Here is a 15,643-nt window from a genome sequence, read left to right as displayed (position 1 = left end):
CACAGAGGAATGTAGTCTCGCGTTGTTTGAGCCCCTCTGACAGTTGGGGCTGGTGGTCTCATCACAACATCATCAGGGCGTTTCAGGCAACGCTCAAACACAACGTAGCAGTCCCCCTTATCTTGGAATTGGTCCTCCCTGAATGGGATAACAGTTCCTTTCCATACAGGTTCGTAAAATCATCATTCTTGTCAGTACTAAACAGGCCAACTGCGTTAGCTAGCGTAGCTTGAGGGCTTAATTTAGCATTATTGTTAGCATTCTCCTCCGTTAGCTAGCCTGCTGTCGCAGACAGGCGGCCGTTAATGAGTGACTAGTACAGCAGGTGCAGTGGACGCTAGATTATCTAACTAAGCATCTGGTAAAATAGCCTTGCATATCTATTTCCCTTGCTAACAATAGAATTATGACTGACCTGTATTTCCCAGCAGGCGGGAGTAAGTTAATGACAGTATGTTATCGAAATGGAATTTTAATTCTGGTATTTGGAAGGACCTGTCCCGTGCAGACTGACCTCCACGACATGTCAGTGGCACAGTCGCTCTGGAGATTATTTCAGACAGATTATCTATGATATAGGAGACTGTTTATGGTCTGACGAATAGCTACTTCCATTCTCCCCCTCAACCCATGTCAAGGCACGACCCTCAGGTTTATCCGGCTGTACTGGTCTAGTAAGAAATGGTGGTGGGCTTTTGCAGTCTGACTCTGCAAGATTTAGAAAAGACACTTTTGTTTTTAGATTTTCTCATCATTGTGTGTTCAGTAGCTGTGTGTGGTTTTCATCTGTATTGTGTTTTACTGATACATATTTTAAGATGTCAATGTCATTTTAATCAGCCTTATTAAAAGTCAAGCTGTCTTTATCTGGTGCTCAACCCATAACTGGTCCTGTGTCCATTCTGACATAATCTAAACTCTTGAGAGAAAATGCAAGATGTTTTTGTTGACTGTGTGACATTTTTCCAAAATAAGCTGCTTTTTTCTTCTTTTAAAACGAGTTATGGTCAGTTGCCTTCGATGTAATGCAGCTAAACTCTTGTATTGCTTTTGTCAAACCTTGTCTTCATATAACCGTCTTTACGGGTCCTTTGTCTTCAGACATTTGACATCTGCAGCATGCAGGGCAGCCCCTTTTTGTTTTGTGTAAAATCAGTCAGGAGATTCTTTCTGTAATAGTGTTTCTGTTCTGGTACAGTTAATAGAGCCATCAATCTGCTGTGGCAGGTTGTCCCAGCATTCATTGGGGCACTAGTTTGTTACCGAGCTAAATGAACACATTCACAGCTATGAGCAGTTTAGATTTGTTGCCCTCTGGTTTTGGCATAGTGACAGGGCTGACTAGAGCCTGAGATCACAACAGAGGGAGTTCAGTGAGCTCACTTTTGGCACATGGGTCAAAGGTTGATTGAGTTCCTTTTTGATCATTGTACTGAATGTTGATGCTTGCCTCCTTTTTGGTCAGTGAGGTTTTTTTTTTCTTTCTCCTGCAGACGACATGAGATGTTGATGTGGTAAAAATGAACAAACCCAAAATGGCCACAGAGAAAGGGTGAGTTGCTTTGCTGTTTAGAGACAAACAAATAAAATGTTATATGCAAACACACACAGTCATGAAGGCTGTGATGTGTGTACTTGTGTCCGTGTGAAAGCTGCTCTGTCACAACCATCTGTTCTCTCTGTCTCCCTGAGAGCTTACCTCTACCCTCCTTGATGTAATCCTGCTCTTGTACTATTCTGCCTTTTCACTGTCTGTGCACCCGTGCTTGCCCCCTCTGTTCATCTTCTGGTTGCACTGTTTATGTGTGAAAGAAAGTATGTTTGTGCAGCAAAGCAGATAATTAGTTTGTCCTGCTTGAACCCTTTTATATGAATTTCTCATGATGACTAAAAATAACGTAACACACAATTAGCATTCATCATTAAACAGTGCAGAAACGGTGTGCAACGTGCAGCATGTTTATTTAGGCACTACTTCTCCTGTCGTGTTTTTCTTTAGCCATACTTACATCAATTTTCATCATTCTTTAAATGTTTCCAGTTTTTTTTCGTTCTCTGTCTCAGCACATGCACTTCTTCTCCCTGTGTCTTTATAAGGACATATGAGAATTGCTCCACTGGGTTCAATCACAGAGTTTTGATTCCCTCTCCCATGTTTGCCGTTGCTGTACCAACAACTGCCCTTTAACCTTGAGTTTCCAGCTGAGCGCCGCTGTGCTAAGGTTATAAATGGGGGATGGGTCATCATCCCAAAAATAGTGAAGCACCAGGAGACTGCATCAGTATTCTAAACACGGATTGCAATCTACTAATTTTATATCACTGCACTGTATACCAGAAAAAGCTATTTTTTGTTATTCTTTTTTTTTTTTGGTTAAGACAAATCTGACCCCTGTGGGCATACCAGGGCATTCGTGCATATGAGAGGCTACTTTATGCTTGTCGTCTAGTGTCACCCAGTGGTAGCTACTTTGACTCATTAAAGTCAGTGATTAAACTGATCCACCCTTCTCCTATAATCTTGGACAAGGAGCAAGAAATCCTGACGGTTTACTGTGTCTGTGAATGCACCATTTTATTTATAAATGAAGTTATCTTGTTACATAGAGTGCAGTCTTCAAAAATGTAAAGATAAATAAATAAATGTTTTGGATTGTGTGTTTTTCCAGTGTCCCCAGTAACTCTAGGGTCCTGATGCTCCTGGGCCAACTGGAGAGGATGAATGGAGAGGCCATGCTGAAGGATGTCGAAACGGCAAGGCAGGTCACTGCAAAGATACTTCATCTCATACAGACACAGGGTAAGAGAAAACATGCACACACACACACACACATAAAAACTAACATGCAATCCACCTTAATCAAACTGAAACGAAAACAAAGACAGTGTTAGGCTTGTCATGGTAGTTTGCACACACAGATTTCATTACTTGCCGTTGTTCTGTTTTTTTCACATCAATACTTGGATGGATGATGGTTACTGCTATTCCACACTGGAGGTGTCATCTCCATACAGCAGCAGCTGCAGAGTTGCTGCACAGAGTCTCAGGAATCACATTTTACAGAGTAAGGAGAGTTGACCACAAGATGATGGCAGAGGGTTTGTTCTCAAAGCCAAAGTGCCTATTTGGCAATATTTTTGATTCAGACCCAATGCTAATAAGGAACCTGATAACATTAATGCGTCAGTAAAAAGTTGACTGTGTTTAGCCTGTTGCCTGGAGCTTTTCATCTAACAGCTAGCTGAGGCTGGTTCTTGTTTCAGTTCTCCCGCAGACTGAATAAAACTATTCCGTGGCATATTTAAAAACTGATCCGCTGTCAACAGATGCAGAAAATTTACGCTGTTTTGCTCCGTAGACACATTTTTAACAATACTGGTGAATGCTAAACTTACTGAACACATTGCACTTGCTGTGGAATGTTTGCTTATGTCAACTCATATTTCACCTGTTAAATGCTTTTAATGTGAAGCTGCAGCTGTAGGAAAGGTTAGGTTCACATAAGCAATAAATTAACACATGCTCTACAGATGGTGAGTGTATCCCTTGTAAAAAATCTGGTGTACTCGGTAACGCCAGTTTGGCCGCAAGTTATTAAGTTGAGGGATGATATTTTATCTTTGGCCTGATAACAATGAACAGTGCTGCCACCTGTAGGAAGCAGAGATATGGAATGGACTGCACAGATCTGGTAAGCTTGCTTCCTTCTACCTCGACTTCCCCACATTTACTTTATTTTCAGACTAATATTCTTCAGCTCAACCAACTCTGACTGAAGTGAAACCCCTCTGGGACATTTTCCAAACTTTCTGCAGCTCCCTCTGGAGCCACAACAGGCTTAGATCTATAGTAGTACTCTACAACACCTTTGATATGCAAAATTGATGGAGGTCCCCTTTTAAATATATTGATGCAGAGCTTCACTTCTTCAAGTCGAGTTGATTAATTCATTACAATCATGTTTAGTACAGTTGCTGTGTAAAGAGAGATGGGTTAGTGCAGCTGTAGTCAAAGTGTGGATGGATTGATCCAGTGTCTCCCGACCTGCTTCTCTGATTACTCTTTTGAAAGGGGAGCAGAGAGGAGATCTGACAGCTGAGGAAGAAAGCTTTGTGCCGCGTCGCTGTGTAGAACAGACTGAAACATGAGTGAGTGTTTGCTAGCAGGGTGCCTCTCTGCTCCTCTGAGGCGCTCGGATGAATGGAAATCTCTGATGCAAGCATTATTGCTCTTTTGCTTCAATAATTGGTTAATTAGTGGATTTTCAAATGGCCATAAAGTAGTTTTGAAACTTATCTCCCTTATCATGCCAAATTTCAAAATGTTTCTTTCTGATTTTATCTGTCTGTACATTTTATTTTTTTGTACACACGTCTCTCTTGAAAAAAATAACCCAATATCAGCGAGGATGCCTGTTTAAGAAGGAGGATTAAATAAAATAAATAATTGAAATAAAATCATACAAGCAGCCAGTACTTAATTAGGATCCAATCAGTGGTTCTTCGTTGGACTAAAAGGACGAGTGAGTCAACTGGTCAGTTCGCTACTGTTGGCATTACCCAGCTCGTTACTGGAGATTTGAACTGTTTTCCCATTTTGATGCTGAACCACAAGCTCCATCCTTGTCTGTAGCTCTTACATTAACTTTGTCCTGGAGCCTGGTTACAGTTAGTGGCATTTTCAGCTTGGATTTTTTTGAGTGAGGACAACCTGTAATTGCTTGAGTCAAGCCGTGCTGGACTCTTTGTGCGAAGGTAAAGTGCAAAGGGAAGGATCCTGCTGAATCATTACCCTGTATTTTGAGCCTGCTGGCACATTTTGAATTTGCTTTGAACTTCTCCACTCTCACTTTTCTTGATTTCCGTCGTTTCTTGAGACAGAATTTACAGCTTCCACAACTTAAAAGGAAACCTGTAGTTAATCCATCATGACTGATGGGTGCAGTGGAAAGGCTTCTGTCTGTGACTCTATCAGTCATCATATATCAGCTGTTCCTCTCTCATCTACTTCTTGGCTGTCTGTCTAAAATGTGTATGAGTGTGACGTTGGTCAGGGGGAAGTAGGGGTTCTGTGACCCTGTTCACAGTAACTATACACCCCAGAAGGGACTTTGCTGTCCTCTGTCTCATGTTTAGAGTCTTAAAAGCTTAGGAGGCAGTGAAGAGATACCCAGAAAAAGAACAAGGCTGATTGAGAGAGAGGAAAGCCTGGTGTTGTAATTTGAGTAGCCTAATGTATACATCTAATGTATAGATAATTAAAAAAATATATAAAAAGATCATTTCAAAGACCTCGTGAGTTTTCGTTTGGGTTATTGGACTTGTAGGCAGCACGTTTTTGTTTTTTTTCTCTCTCCTTTGCTGTCAGTATCTCAGTGTCTATTTTGATTTAAACGATGGCGGCTTTCCTGGGTTTCCGTTTCATCACAGTGCTGAGTAGGAGAAAGAGGGGAGGCAAGAGAAAGAGGAGAGGTCAGCTGTACAGTTGTCAGTATTCTATAGGTGCAGCCAGCGGTCTGGTTTCTGGTCGCGTGTAAGGGGCGGTGCTGATTACTGGGTTTAAAATGTCCCGAGGTAGCCCCTCTGTGTTGGTACACAGTTGAGAGCAGTGACCAGTTGAGCAGTTTACTTCTAGCGTCAGAGGGATAGACAGACAAAACGTCTTTACGCTTCATATTGATTAAACTTATTTAGACGCAGCAAATCTGCACTGGGAACCTTTGGACTCCAGAGTAAACCTGGATGTTTTGGAAATTAGGTCTCATTTTCAAACAAAGCTTTGGTGAATTTTGAGAACTTTGTTGTGAAATGGAGTACCGCTATACCAGGAGATACTATCAACCTGTGGTCTCTCCAGACCCAACAGGTAGGATCCTGACTGATGGAAATATATTAAAAAATATACTGGTTGAGGTAAGATATATATATATAAACTATCCCCAGAATGATTTGCAACATCTGCACATGACTGTGCAAATCACAATTAGCTGGCAATCCTCTTTACTTTTTAGTAATCGTAAAGGTAAATTATGTAATTTACGTAAATCGTAAAAAAATCGTACACACTTTTTTTTTTTACATGCAAATCATTGCAACTGCACAATGCAGTGGGTAAACAGATAAGAATTGCTGCAAATATGTTTTTATTATTATTAGTGGTGTCAAGATTTTGATTCCAAAATGAAATTCAGTTTCAATACTTTGTTTCAATTTTAAAACTAAAGATGCTTTTAATTTCAATCATTGAAATCTAAAGCAGGATCAGTGATTCTCTTAGTACTTTTTTTTCCTCTTCACTCCTGCCTGTTTGCATGCATTTGGCAGCCGTCTGGCGCAAGTGTTTGAAGAAGAAACAAAATGATACTTCAAAGATGACAGTGTATCTTACCGGTAGTCTGCAGCTCCACTTTTCAATTTGTCAGCATGGGCACTACCGTAGTTGGAGTTGACAAAGAAACCAACCTGGAAAATCCTCCTGTCTCCCTCAAGTCTCTGGTGTGGCAACATTTTCCTGTCCAACAATGAACGCATCGTTGACAGAAAAACTTCGGTGACTGGACAGCTGCAGGATAATCCTGACAGCTGCATGATAATCCTTCACCACGGTAACTGTGAGTCTGCAAAAGCCTGGTGGAATCCCGAGGCGGAGTATTTTTGTTACTCTATAAACTGAACTTAGTCATATGAACCGGACTGAACTGTAAAGAATTTTTACTTTACCTTTTGCTCTATTGTAACCTTTGGAAAATGAACTGATAGTTACGTTGAGTTCGTTTAAATAGAGTGTTTTATTCCACTCCCCTGCAAATAATTGCACATTTTTTTGTGTAATGAAAATGTATCAGTAGTGATGCAAACGTATTTATCTTTTATGTGATTTAATACCGACTCAACCTGTTGTACTGGTTTAAACTCAGTCAAATCAATGCGTAAATGAATGTCCAACCAATGACTTGTTGATTCTCTATAAAATCTACGGGTGATCAACACATCTTAAAATGGCATAGCTATATATATATATATATATTCAGCACTGATGGCTATGCCATTTTAAGATGTGTTGATCACCTGTAGATTTTATAGAGAATCAACAAGTCATTGGTTGGACATTTATTTACATATTGAAATTTATTTATTTATTCATTCATTCATTCATTCATTCATTCATTCATTCATTCATTCATTTATTTATTTATTTATTTATGGCTGATAATTTTTTGTTGTTTGTTTTTTTCTCCTCATGCTCTTTTGTGTAACCCCTCTTGGTTTTGTTTTTGAGGATTAGTGTTGAAATGCCATTTTGTTTTGGAGAGCTTTAAAAAGTCTGGCATGACAGAAATGTTTGAAGGGGTCACTGCTTTCCAAGGCACCGCATATGAATGTGTGTTCACATGCTCAGATATGCACACAGCTATGTGCATGTGTGGAAAGCGAGTGTGTGGAAAGTGTGTGTGTGTGTGCCTGTGTGTATGAAACTGTATTTCCAGTCTATAATTTAACTTTCACATGCTATGTGGTGAGAGATCATAAATCCTGAAAGCCGCATGCTTGCCACCGTTCATTTATATATTCCCCTGCTGTTATGCTGTGTTCTTAATCAGTGACAGTCAGCCACTGCATGTATTGCGAGACACATGAACCCCTCACGTGTGTAAGATCACTAAGTGCTACAACTCTGGGTTATTTGTGACATGAAGGGAGCACGTTTTTGACATTGCACAAGTTTTCTCTTAAATCAAAATTACATACCTTACCTGTAGTGCTTTCGGTGACCAACTAGTCCAATTTCAAAAGCACGACTGGTAAGAGGAAAAAAAAGCACAATGCAATGATTTATGGGTGAACTGGTAATATTTTATATATAATATTTTTTATATTTATCTATAACACTTCAACTTCAGTGTTGGTTTCAGTAAAGGTTGAAGGACAGTCAGCTACCCCCTGTCCTGTGTTAGTGTTGCATTTGTGTCAGGACATGAGAGGACAGAACAGGACTGGACCGGTCACGGTGGCTTCTTCAAAGAGGTTGGGAATCTGTCACCTCCTAAATTACAGGGCAAGCATGGAGTTTTAAAGAGGTGGAGAAGGAGAGAAAAAAAGAACACAAAACCACTTATCCTTTGTCTTGTCTTGTTGAGTTGGACAGATTACGTAGAGGTAACTTGGCTTTGAATATTAACATCTATTCATTGGTAAATACTGCAAAAATGTATAACCACAGACGATGCTGGAAAATTATTTTCACACGTACCATGATTATCCTCTGTGACACTGTGACTGGTCCTTTATGGTCAACCTGCTGTTTGTGTGAAGAGCCCCTAAATTGTTTTGCACAAAGACATTTCAGTTTATCTTCACCTTTCTGATTTGACTGTATTTTTTTGTGTGTTACAGAGAAGAGCGGAAAAGAGGTGATGTCCAAAGGCTCCAGTGGCATGGAGGTCATCCTGGCTTCACTGGAGGTCAGCTCACTTGTCAACACAACGTGACATGAAAGTTTTTTTGAATATAGGATAATCCACAGGCATTGTTGTGAGCAGTTTCATGTAGAAACTATTTTCTTTCTATCTTGAACTTCCATCGATACCAGTCTTTGTGCTGAGCTTAGTATTTACTGCACAGACAAGAGGATGGTATCAATCTTCTCAACTATCTCTCAGAAAGAAAGCAAAAAAGTGTATTTCCCAAAAGGTCAAACCATTTCTTTACGAAAGTATTTGGCACTCCTTTTGGCACATCCTATTTAAACCCAGTAGACATCTGTGATGTTGGCTTTTTCCTGAATAAGCTCACTGTTTGAAACACTTCACGCAGAGACATAAGGATAAAAAATGCATCATATATATAAAATGCATCCATGCAGTTGAGGGAAAGTCTGCTGCAGATGTCATACTGATGCATTGTTTGGTTTGAGATTTAATTACCCATCACGACAGAGAACACCAAGTAAAGTAGTACCTTTCCCTAGAAGAAAATAAAGAATTATATAAATCCCTATACATATACATGAACCTGTATATTGTTTAACAAGTGTGCTGTATGTGTCTTCGACAGAACTCCCGGGATGTCCAGACCACTCTGAACATTTTGTGCATTGTCAGTGAGCTGCTGACTGTGGGTGAGTGCAGTTTTCTTTCTCCCTTTTTATGCAAAATTCATGAGCAGTTCATGCCCTGATGTTAAGAGGTGATAACAGCATTAACTTTGTCGCCGGTTAATCACTTAGTAGGCAATTTAACTGTCATTTCTCATTTTGAAACAAATCTATTTGGGACCGCATCCAGTGTTTTCACTTTTGCATGACTGTGAGAGGTATTTAGCATAACAAAGAAAAAAACCTAAACATTTTATTGTGCCACTCAAATAAATAAATAAGATATATTAGATATTAGTATTAATTTGTAGCTGGGATTGACAGTGTTTTAAGAATTTTGTTTTTCAGGATTTTAGCTACATATAAATGACAACTTTCAGTAATTTAAAGCTATTGCAAGGAATTTTCATCCTCAGCACTCTGGCATAATAAAAAAGAGTTGATTTTATGACTTGTCCAACCTAGATAAGTCGGAAATATTCTTCGATGACAGACATTAGGCAAAACTATTAATTAAAAAGCTATAGCAAATCAAGTCAATGATGGTCTTGTTTGCTCAAAGCACTTTGAGTTGCCTTGTGTCTGAATTGTGCTATACAAATAAACTTGCCTTGCCTTGCCTTGCCTTATGTAGGTCATATAGATACATTAGTCTTAAATTGAAAGTCTTTGTTTTATATCCAGATAAAGTTCCTTGTAGTATGTTTAAGGCCATTATTTCTTCTGGCCACATTGTTCTGCTGCCATCATGAATAATATTCGATCACATCTCATGCTGTCTCATTGGTTGTTTTCTGTCTTAGGCAGAGGACGCAGGGTGGGAGTGTTTGTTTCTAAAGGAGGAACTGGGGTATTATTCCAGCTTCTGATCAATGCCAGCAAAGAGTTTCCTCCCAGTGAGGAACTTATGCTGCAGCTTCACTCACTGCTGGCAAAGGTTGGCCCAAAAGGTATGGTACATTTAATGGCTGGGGAGCAACTAATATTTGTTTTCACTGACTATTAATTGATGTCACTATTGTCTCTGTTTGGCTTATTTCTAACTTAATAAAATGTTTTTATATATTTGAAAAGTCGTGTAACTTATTTCAACAATTGTTTGGTGTTTGCTGTTAAAGGTGCCCTGATTTGCTGACATTCATTACTTGTGCTTAATCTCTGCATCATAACTGACCTTTCAACACCTGTGTGTTCAGACAGAAAGTTTGGAGTGAAGGCACGACTGACTGGAGCTCTGAACGTCACAATCAACTTAATGAAACAGAACCTACTGAATAACAAACTACTTCTGCCCTGCCTGCAGGTTCTCAGGGTTTACTCTTCCAACTGTGAGTCATTTTTAACTTCAACATTTACTTCTGAAAATGTTGACATTCTCTCTTAAGCAGATAAGTACCAAGGAATACAACAGATTCTCATTTGATGTTGGTTTCTACTTTCCTGATGTCTCCTCATTTGTGTGTGTGTTTGTGTGAAGTGGTGAACGCTGTTTCTTTGGGTAAGAACGGAGTGGTGGAACTGATGTTCAAGATCGTAGCGCCGTACAGCAAGAAGAACACCAGCCTGCTCAAGTAAGCAGTTGATTTTGTTAATGAGCAGCATGAATGTGGTGTTCTCACTAAGTATTGACATCCACAGGTCACATCTCCTTTACCTCTATCATACCGAGATCTGCCATTGATGTTTGTTCAGACGATAATGTAATCTCACCTGTCTTGTTTTTTAATCAACAGGGTAGCTCTGGATGCACTGGGAGCTCTGCTCAAATCCAGTGAGTCATTTGCTTTATAATATTGACTTCTGACTCCTAGTATGCTTAATTAGTGTTTGTGTCAATGTGACATTGCTCCCTGTATATTTGTCTTATTTAGCTTCCAATATTCCCCTCTTTATACTTTGCAATCCCTTCTCCTTCTCCCATGTACACCACAGAGTACAAAATGTCATTACTCTTTCCTCTCTCTCTCTCTTATCTCCTTGTACAGAAACTAATGCTCGCCGTGCAGTGGATGGTGGTTTTGTGACCGTCTTGCTTGCTCTATACCTGGACTGGCACCGCAATGACACACGGCATCGCCACATGCTAATTCGCAAAGGGCTGCTGGTCTCCCTCAGGAACATCACCAACATCAAGCTCGGCAGGAAAGCATTCATAGAGGCTGATGGCATGAGGATCCTTTACAACACATCCACCGTGAGTGAGAATGTGACATGCACGTGGCAAACAGTTTAAATATGCAACTCATAAATGCAACATACAGACATGTCCTGTCTCACCTTCTCTCTACTTTCCGTGTGGTTTTGTCTCCAGGAGTGTCTCCCAGTGAGGACTCTGGATCTACTGATCAACACTTCCAGTCTCATCATGAGGAAGTGTTTTCCTAAGAACCGTCTGCCTGTGCCCACCATCAAATCAGCCTTCCACTTCCAGCTGCCAAATGTACCTGCTGCGGGCCCTGTGGCACAGCTGTACAACCAGCCACCTGGGGGTGAGAGCACGCTAACCAACACACACACACACCGTTCACTGTATTGTGGCTGCGCTTATCAGTGTTTGCGCATGGTTTTCATTGAGAATTATGCAGTAGAGACAGATGCATACACTTTATGTCGCTTGTAGATTCTAGTCTGCACACAAGCACACAAACAAACACACACAAACACACAAATAAGAGGTCCACTGATGGTAGATTACATACTGTTATAATTAAAACACTTTATAAGAAACCAGGCTGTTGAACTCAACTAAGTAAAGAAATATAAAATAGTGATATATAATTAGAATAATGAAATGGAATTATTATATCCAGTAATAATATCTGTATTATTAAACTTCAACTATCCATAAAACATCACGTTAGGTTAGGATTTGTTTAATTTGAGAAATTATTTTCCCTCAAAGTCAGTAATTCTAGTTGAGAAGCCTGATATTTTGAAGGATGAAATTAGCAACCACTACTGATCATTGCAGATTAATTGGAAAAAACTGATTAATCTATGGACGTCACACACAAATAATGATTATTTCCCTGGAACAACTAAACAGTTTTCTGGCAACACTCATGACACTGCTGCACACAATGTACCTTACAGGAAGAAAAAATCATCAGCTCTGCAACAAGCCCTTAAAGAAGGGTAAGACGTACGTAAGATTATACAACTCCATCCTCAGAATGCTTTCTCATTTAACTCACGTCAAACTAAAACTTCAGTACACATTGCTTAGTGCTTGCTTGCTCACCAGTAGACTTATGTTCTGCACTGTACTCAACCAATTTGTCCACAGGATGTCATATTTGAGCCTCTTTGCTCTTCCCTTGATCTAATCTAAAATGAGACATGTCCGGTAAAAATGTTATTTTTCATCTGGCATTATGATGAGTTTAATCTGCTTGATGATGTGCAGGTTCACACATTTGAGTTAAATTCCTCCTTTTGTGTTTTGCAAACAGAAGCTCCATAAAAATAGTGATAAACAACACAGTTTTGACAGCTCTAATTGGCTACAACAAGCCAGTAACTGCCTCCAAGTTGTGTTGACTCATCTATATTCCCCAAAAAACCTGTCAGTGATGTCCGTATACCCAACCACGGAGAACAGTGTAGCATAACAAGCTGCTGCTATATCATAAACTCGTCAGTGAGATCACTGGCTCGATAGGTCTGAAGAAATACACAAAACATTTCTTCTGTCCTCTAAATCTCACACCCATCTCTGGATCATGGCTGCTCACATCTTTTCGTTAACATTTTCTCTCTTCCTGTCATTGTAACGAGACTCAATGACCAAAATCAGTTGAGTTTTACCAGTCTGGTTATGTGTCAGCCATATACTGTTATTGTGGGGAAATGATGAACTCCAAGCCTGGGCGAAAGAAAATGCAGAATATATGTCTGTCTGTTGTGAGGACAGTCACCTGAATAGTGTGTGTTTACTCAGTGGATGATGTAGTGGACGAAAGTGACGATAATGAGGAGGCAGATGCAGACACAGAGAACGATACTGAGAACGACGACGATGACAAGGATCTACTCGCTGCGGTAACACTCAGCACTCACACACACATGCCATATTTCACATGACAACATTACAAGTGCGTGTTGTTCAGAGTTCAAAATGTTAAGCAGATTTTCTCCGTATGACGGATGTTATAAACATTTCTACATCATGACTGAACATCAGGATTTGTGAATTACTAAACATTCCAAATCAAATTTTCATGAATCTTCACATTGTTATACCGTCATCCATATTTGGGGACATAGTTTTATGTGGAGCTGCTGTTCATATGATCCCAAGTATCCAGCGGAGGGCAGCCATAACTCACAAGTCCATGCCAAACACTCTCCTGTCACTATGTCAAACATGTCAAACATGCATTTACAGCTGCTGATTTAATCTAAACACTGCTCTTCCCTTACCAAGTGTATGTAAGAAATCCAGAATGGCACTCACAACTTGCCAAGCACCTATGAATCCCTCCAAAACTAAATGGCTTCAAAAAAATGAGTCGGTTGTGGTGCCTCTGTAAAAGACTCTCACTTTCTGCATCTTTCTGCCATCTCATGGCCGTTGAGCATCAGCTTTAAATAGAGCCAGGTAGCACACAGTCTGAAGTATAACATTTACATATACATGTTTGCTCCCTTTTTGTCCAATTTTTAACCAGAATGATGACATAGAGACGGACCTGAACAAGCTACATCCCAAAAGGAACCCTGGACGTCCTCTTGAAGAGTTGAGGGTGTATGAGAGGTTTTTCCTGGAGCTTTCTGAAGATTTCCAGGTAGCCAAGATGTCAATTTTAACCAACAGGAATTCAAGCTGCATTGGCATAGTAATATTATGTGAGAGGTTGCGGTTGGTATATTTTTAACATGTACTTGTAAAACTTGATCTGACTGGCTCACTGTCAGCTTTCCTGTGTGTCTGACAAAATTAGTATGAGGCGTCAAGTGATTCTATAATGGTCACAGACAAATCTGGCATTTGTATTTTTTGTCCCATCTCCCTTTTTTTTCTTTTCCCTCTTTTAATCATTTATTTCCTGTTTTTTTCTTTTCTAATTATTTATTTTATTTATTGTTTGTTTTCCGTTTTGTGGTGATTTATTACTTGTAGTGTGTGTATAATGTTTTTAATGATTTAAGGCATTTACATTGAAGGTCTACAAAACATATTTTGTAGACCTTTTTTTCATTTATGTGTTTTTGCCTTTGACCCTTTAACCCCAGTGTTAATGAAAAAATCTTTCTGATCAATAAATCATATTCCTACAGGGCTACAACTTTGACTGCTCAAAGAGTGCCTCTACCACATCTGCATCATCACCCTTCTCCTCATCATCAGCCTCAACTCAATCCTCTCGGCCGATTATAGTGCCCACAGCTCAAGCCCTGTCCGCAAAGCACGTCCCCGTACCGAGCTCTCAGAAGGATTGCAACTCGACCAAAGGAAAACACACCCTGCCGTCTCCGTCTGCACCCACTCCTACTCCTCCTGCTCCTCTGACTCCTCTCGAACTGGACACCATCCACCTCACCAAGGACCAAGACAAAAAAGAGAAGTCCCACATTCCTTCCCCCGACACAGGTACAAAATTGTCTCCTTCTCAGGGGCAGATGATACAACAGGAGCTAGCGAATGTGTTGGAGCGTGTCTCTCTAGAAGAGGCGGGGGTCCTGAAGGCAGAGGAAGAAGGAGGAAACGGAGACAAACAGGAAGAGTCGCCAGTCAATTCCACAAGACACATACAGTCTCCTCTGCTCTTGGGGGGTATTGCTTCTCGTCGGGTGGGAGGAGGAGGCAGCAACTTTGGTTCAGATTGTGGCTCAGAGGGTACAGAGGATGAGGGGGGAGAGGGAGCAGTTCTGGAGGTGCCAGACACGGCGCTGCTCCTCCCACTGCATGACCCTGACCTTTACGTGGAGATGGTGAAGGGGACACGCTCTGTACCCGAGTATGCTGAAGTGGCTTACCCCGACTACTTTGGCCACGTAGCCCCAACATTTAAAGAACCCCTTCTGGAGAGAGTTTATGGTGTCCAGAGGTGAGACATTTCTATGAAATGTTTGGTTTGCAGAAATTATTTGGCAAATAATATGAAGAGGGTATGCAGATGATAAAAATGTGGTATAAATCAGAATCCATGCAATTTCCAGGCACAATTTGGAAAAAAGATTAATGCAATTATTGTGGTGACATCCTGGGGTTCTGCACGACAGTCCAAAATGGCTTTCCAGTCTGCAAGCTTCAAGTTTACACTTTTAATTCTGCTGCGAGTGGAAGGTTATGGTAGCAGTTAAAGGCTTTTATTATAGCTGATTGCATGCATAATGCATTTGTAATTAACTAATTCTTAAAATGGAATGGAAAAACATATGTCCATTCATTATGTTATCCAAAAGTTTGTTGTGTGTCTAACCCTGCAGGTCTAAGATATACCAGGACATTGAGAGGTTGATTCATCCTAATGATATACTGGATAAAGCTGTTTACGACCTGGACATTCCTAGGTGAGTCCCTCGTATCAAGCCTGCCAAAGCTAA

At 40.3% G+C, this 15,643-nt stretch overlaps 1 protein-coding gene across 4 annotated transcripts in view; it reads left to right on the top strand.

The window, feature by feature from the left end:
• Positions 1-14: 14 nt before the first annotated feature.
• The window catches only part of agtpbp1 (ATP/GTP binding carboxypeptidase 1), a 29,806-nt gene continuing 14,177 nt past the window's right edge, over positions 15-15,643 (top strand). Inside the window, exons 1-16 of one of the 4 annotated variants that reach the window (XM_030417222.1) lie at positions 15-169; positions 1,494-1,552; positions 2,670-2,800; positions 8,395-8,462; positions 9,055-9,118; positions 9,898-10,044; positions 10,291-10,422; positions 10,572-10,665; positions 10,828-10,865; positions 11,080-11,288; positions 11,406-11,583; positions 12,188-12,229; positions 13,035-13,135; positions 13,765-13,881; positions 14,375-15,144; positions 15,527-15,610. In XM_030417222.1, coding sequence (XP_030273082.1) covers positions 1,521-1,552; positions 2,670-2,800; positions 8,395-8,462; positions 9,055-9,118; positions 9,898-10,044; positions 10,291-10,422; positions 10,572-10,665; positions 10,828-10,865; positions 11,080-11,288; positions 11,406-11,583; positions 12,188-12,229; positions 13,035-13,135; positions 13,765-13,881; positions 14,375-15,144; positions 15,527-15,610 — 2,207 coding nt within the window. In that variant the 5' untranslated portion in view covers positions 15-169; positions 1,494-1,520. Of the gene's footprint in view, positions 170-1,493; positions 1,553-2,669; positions 2,801-3,490; positions 4,150-5,622; positions 5,867-8,394; positions 8,463-9,054; positions 9,119-9,897; positions 10,045-10,290; positions 10,423-10,571; positions 10,666-10,827; positions 10,866-11,079; positions 11,289-11,405; positions 11,584-12,187; positions 12,230-13,034; positions 13,136-13,764; positions 13,882-14,374; positions 15,145-15,526; positions 15,611-15,643 lie in introns of those variants that run through there. The other 3 variants (XM_030417223.1, XM_030417226.1, XM_030417224.1) reach the window with 3 other exon arrangements.

The sequence above is a fragment of the Sparus aurata genome, chromosome 5 (assembly GCF_900880675.1).
Source record: "Sparus aurata chromosome 5, fSpaAur1.1, whole genome shotgun sequence".
Classification (NCBI taxonomy): Eukaryota; Metazoa; Chordata; class Actinopteri; order Spariformes; family Sparidae; genus Sparus; species Sparus aurata.
This window is presented reverse-complemented; position numbering and strand designations above follow the sequence as displayed.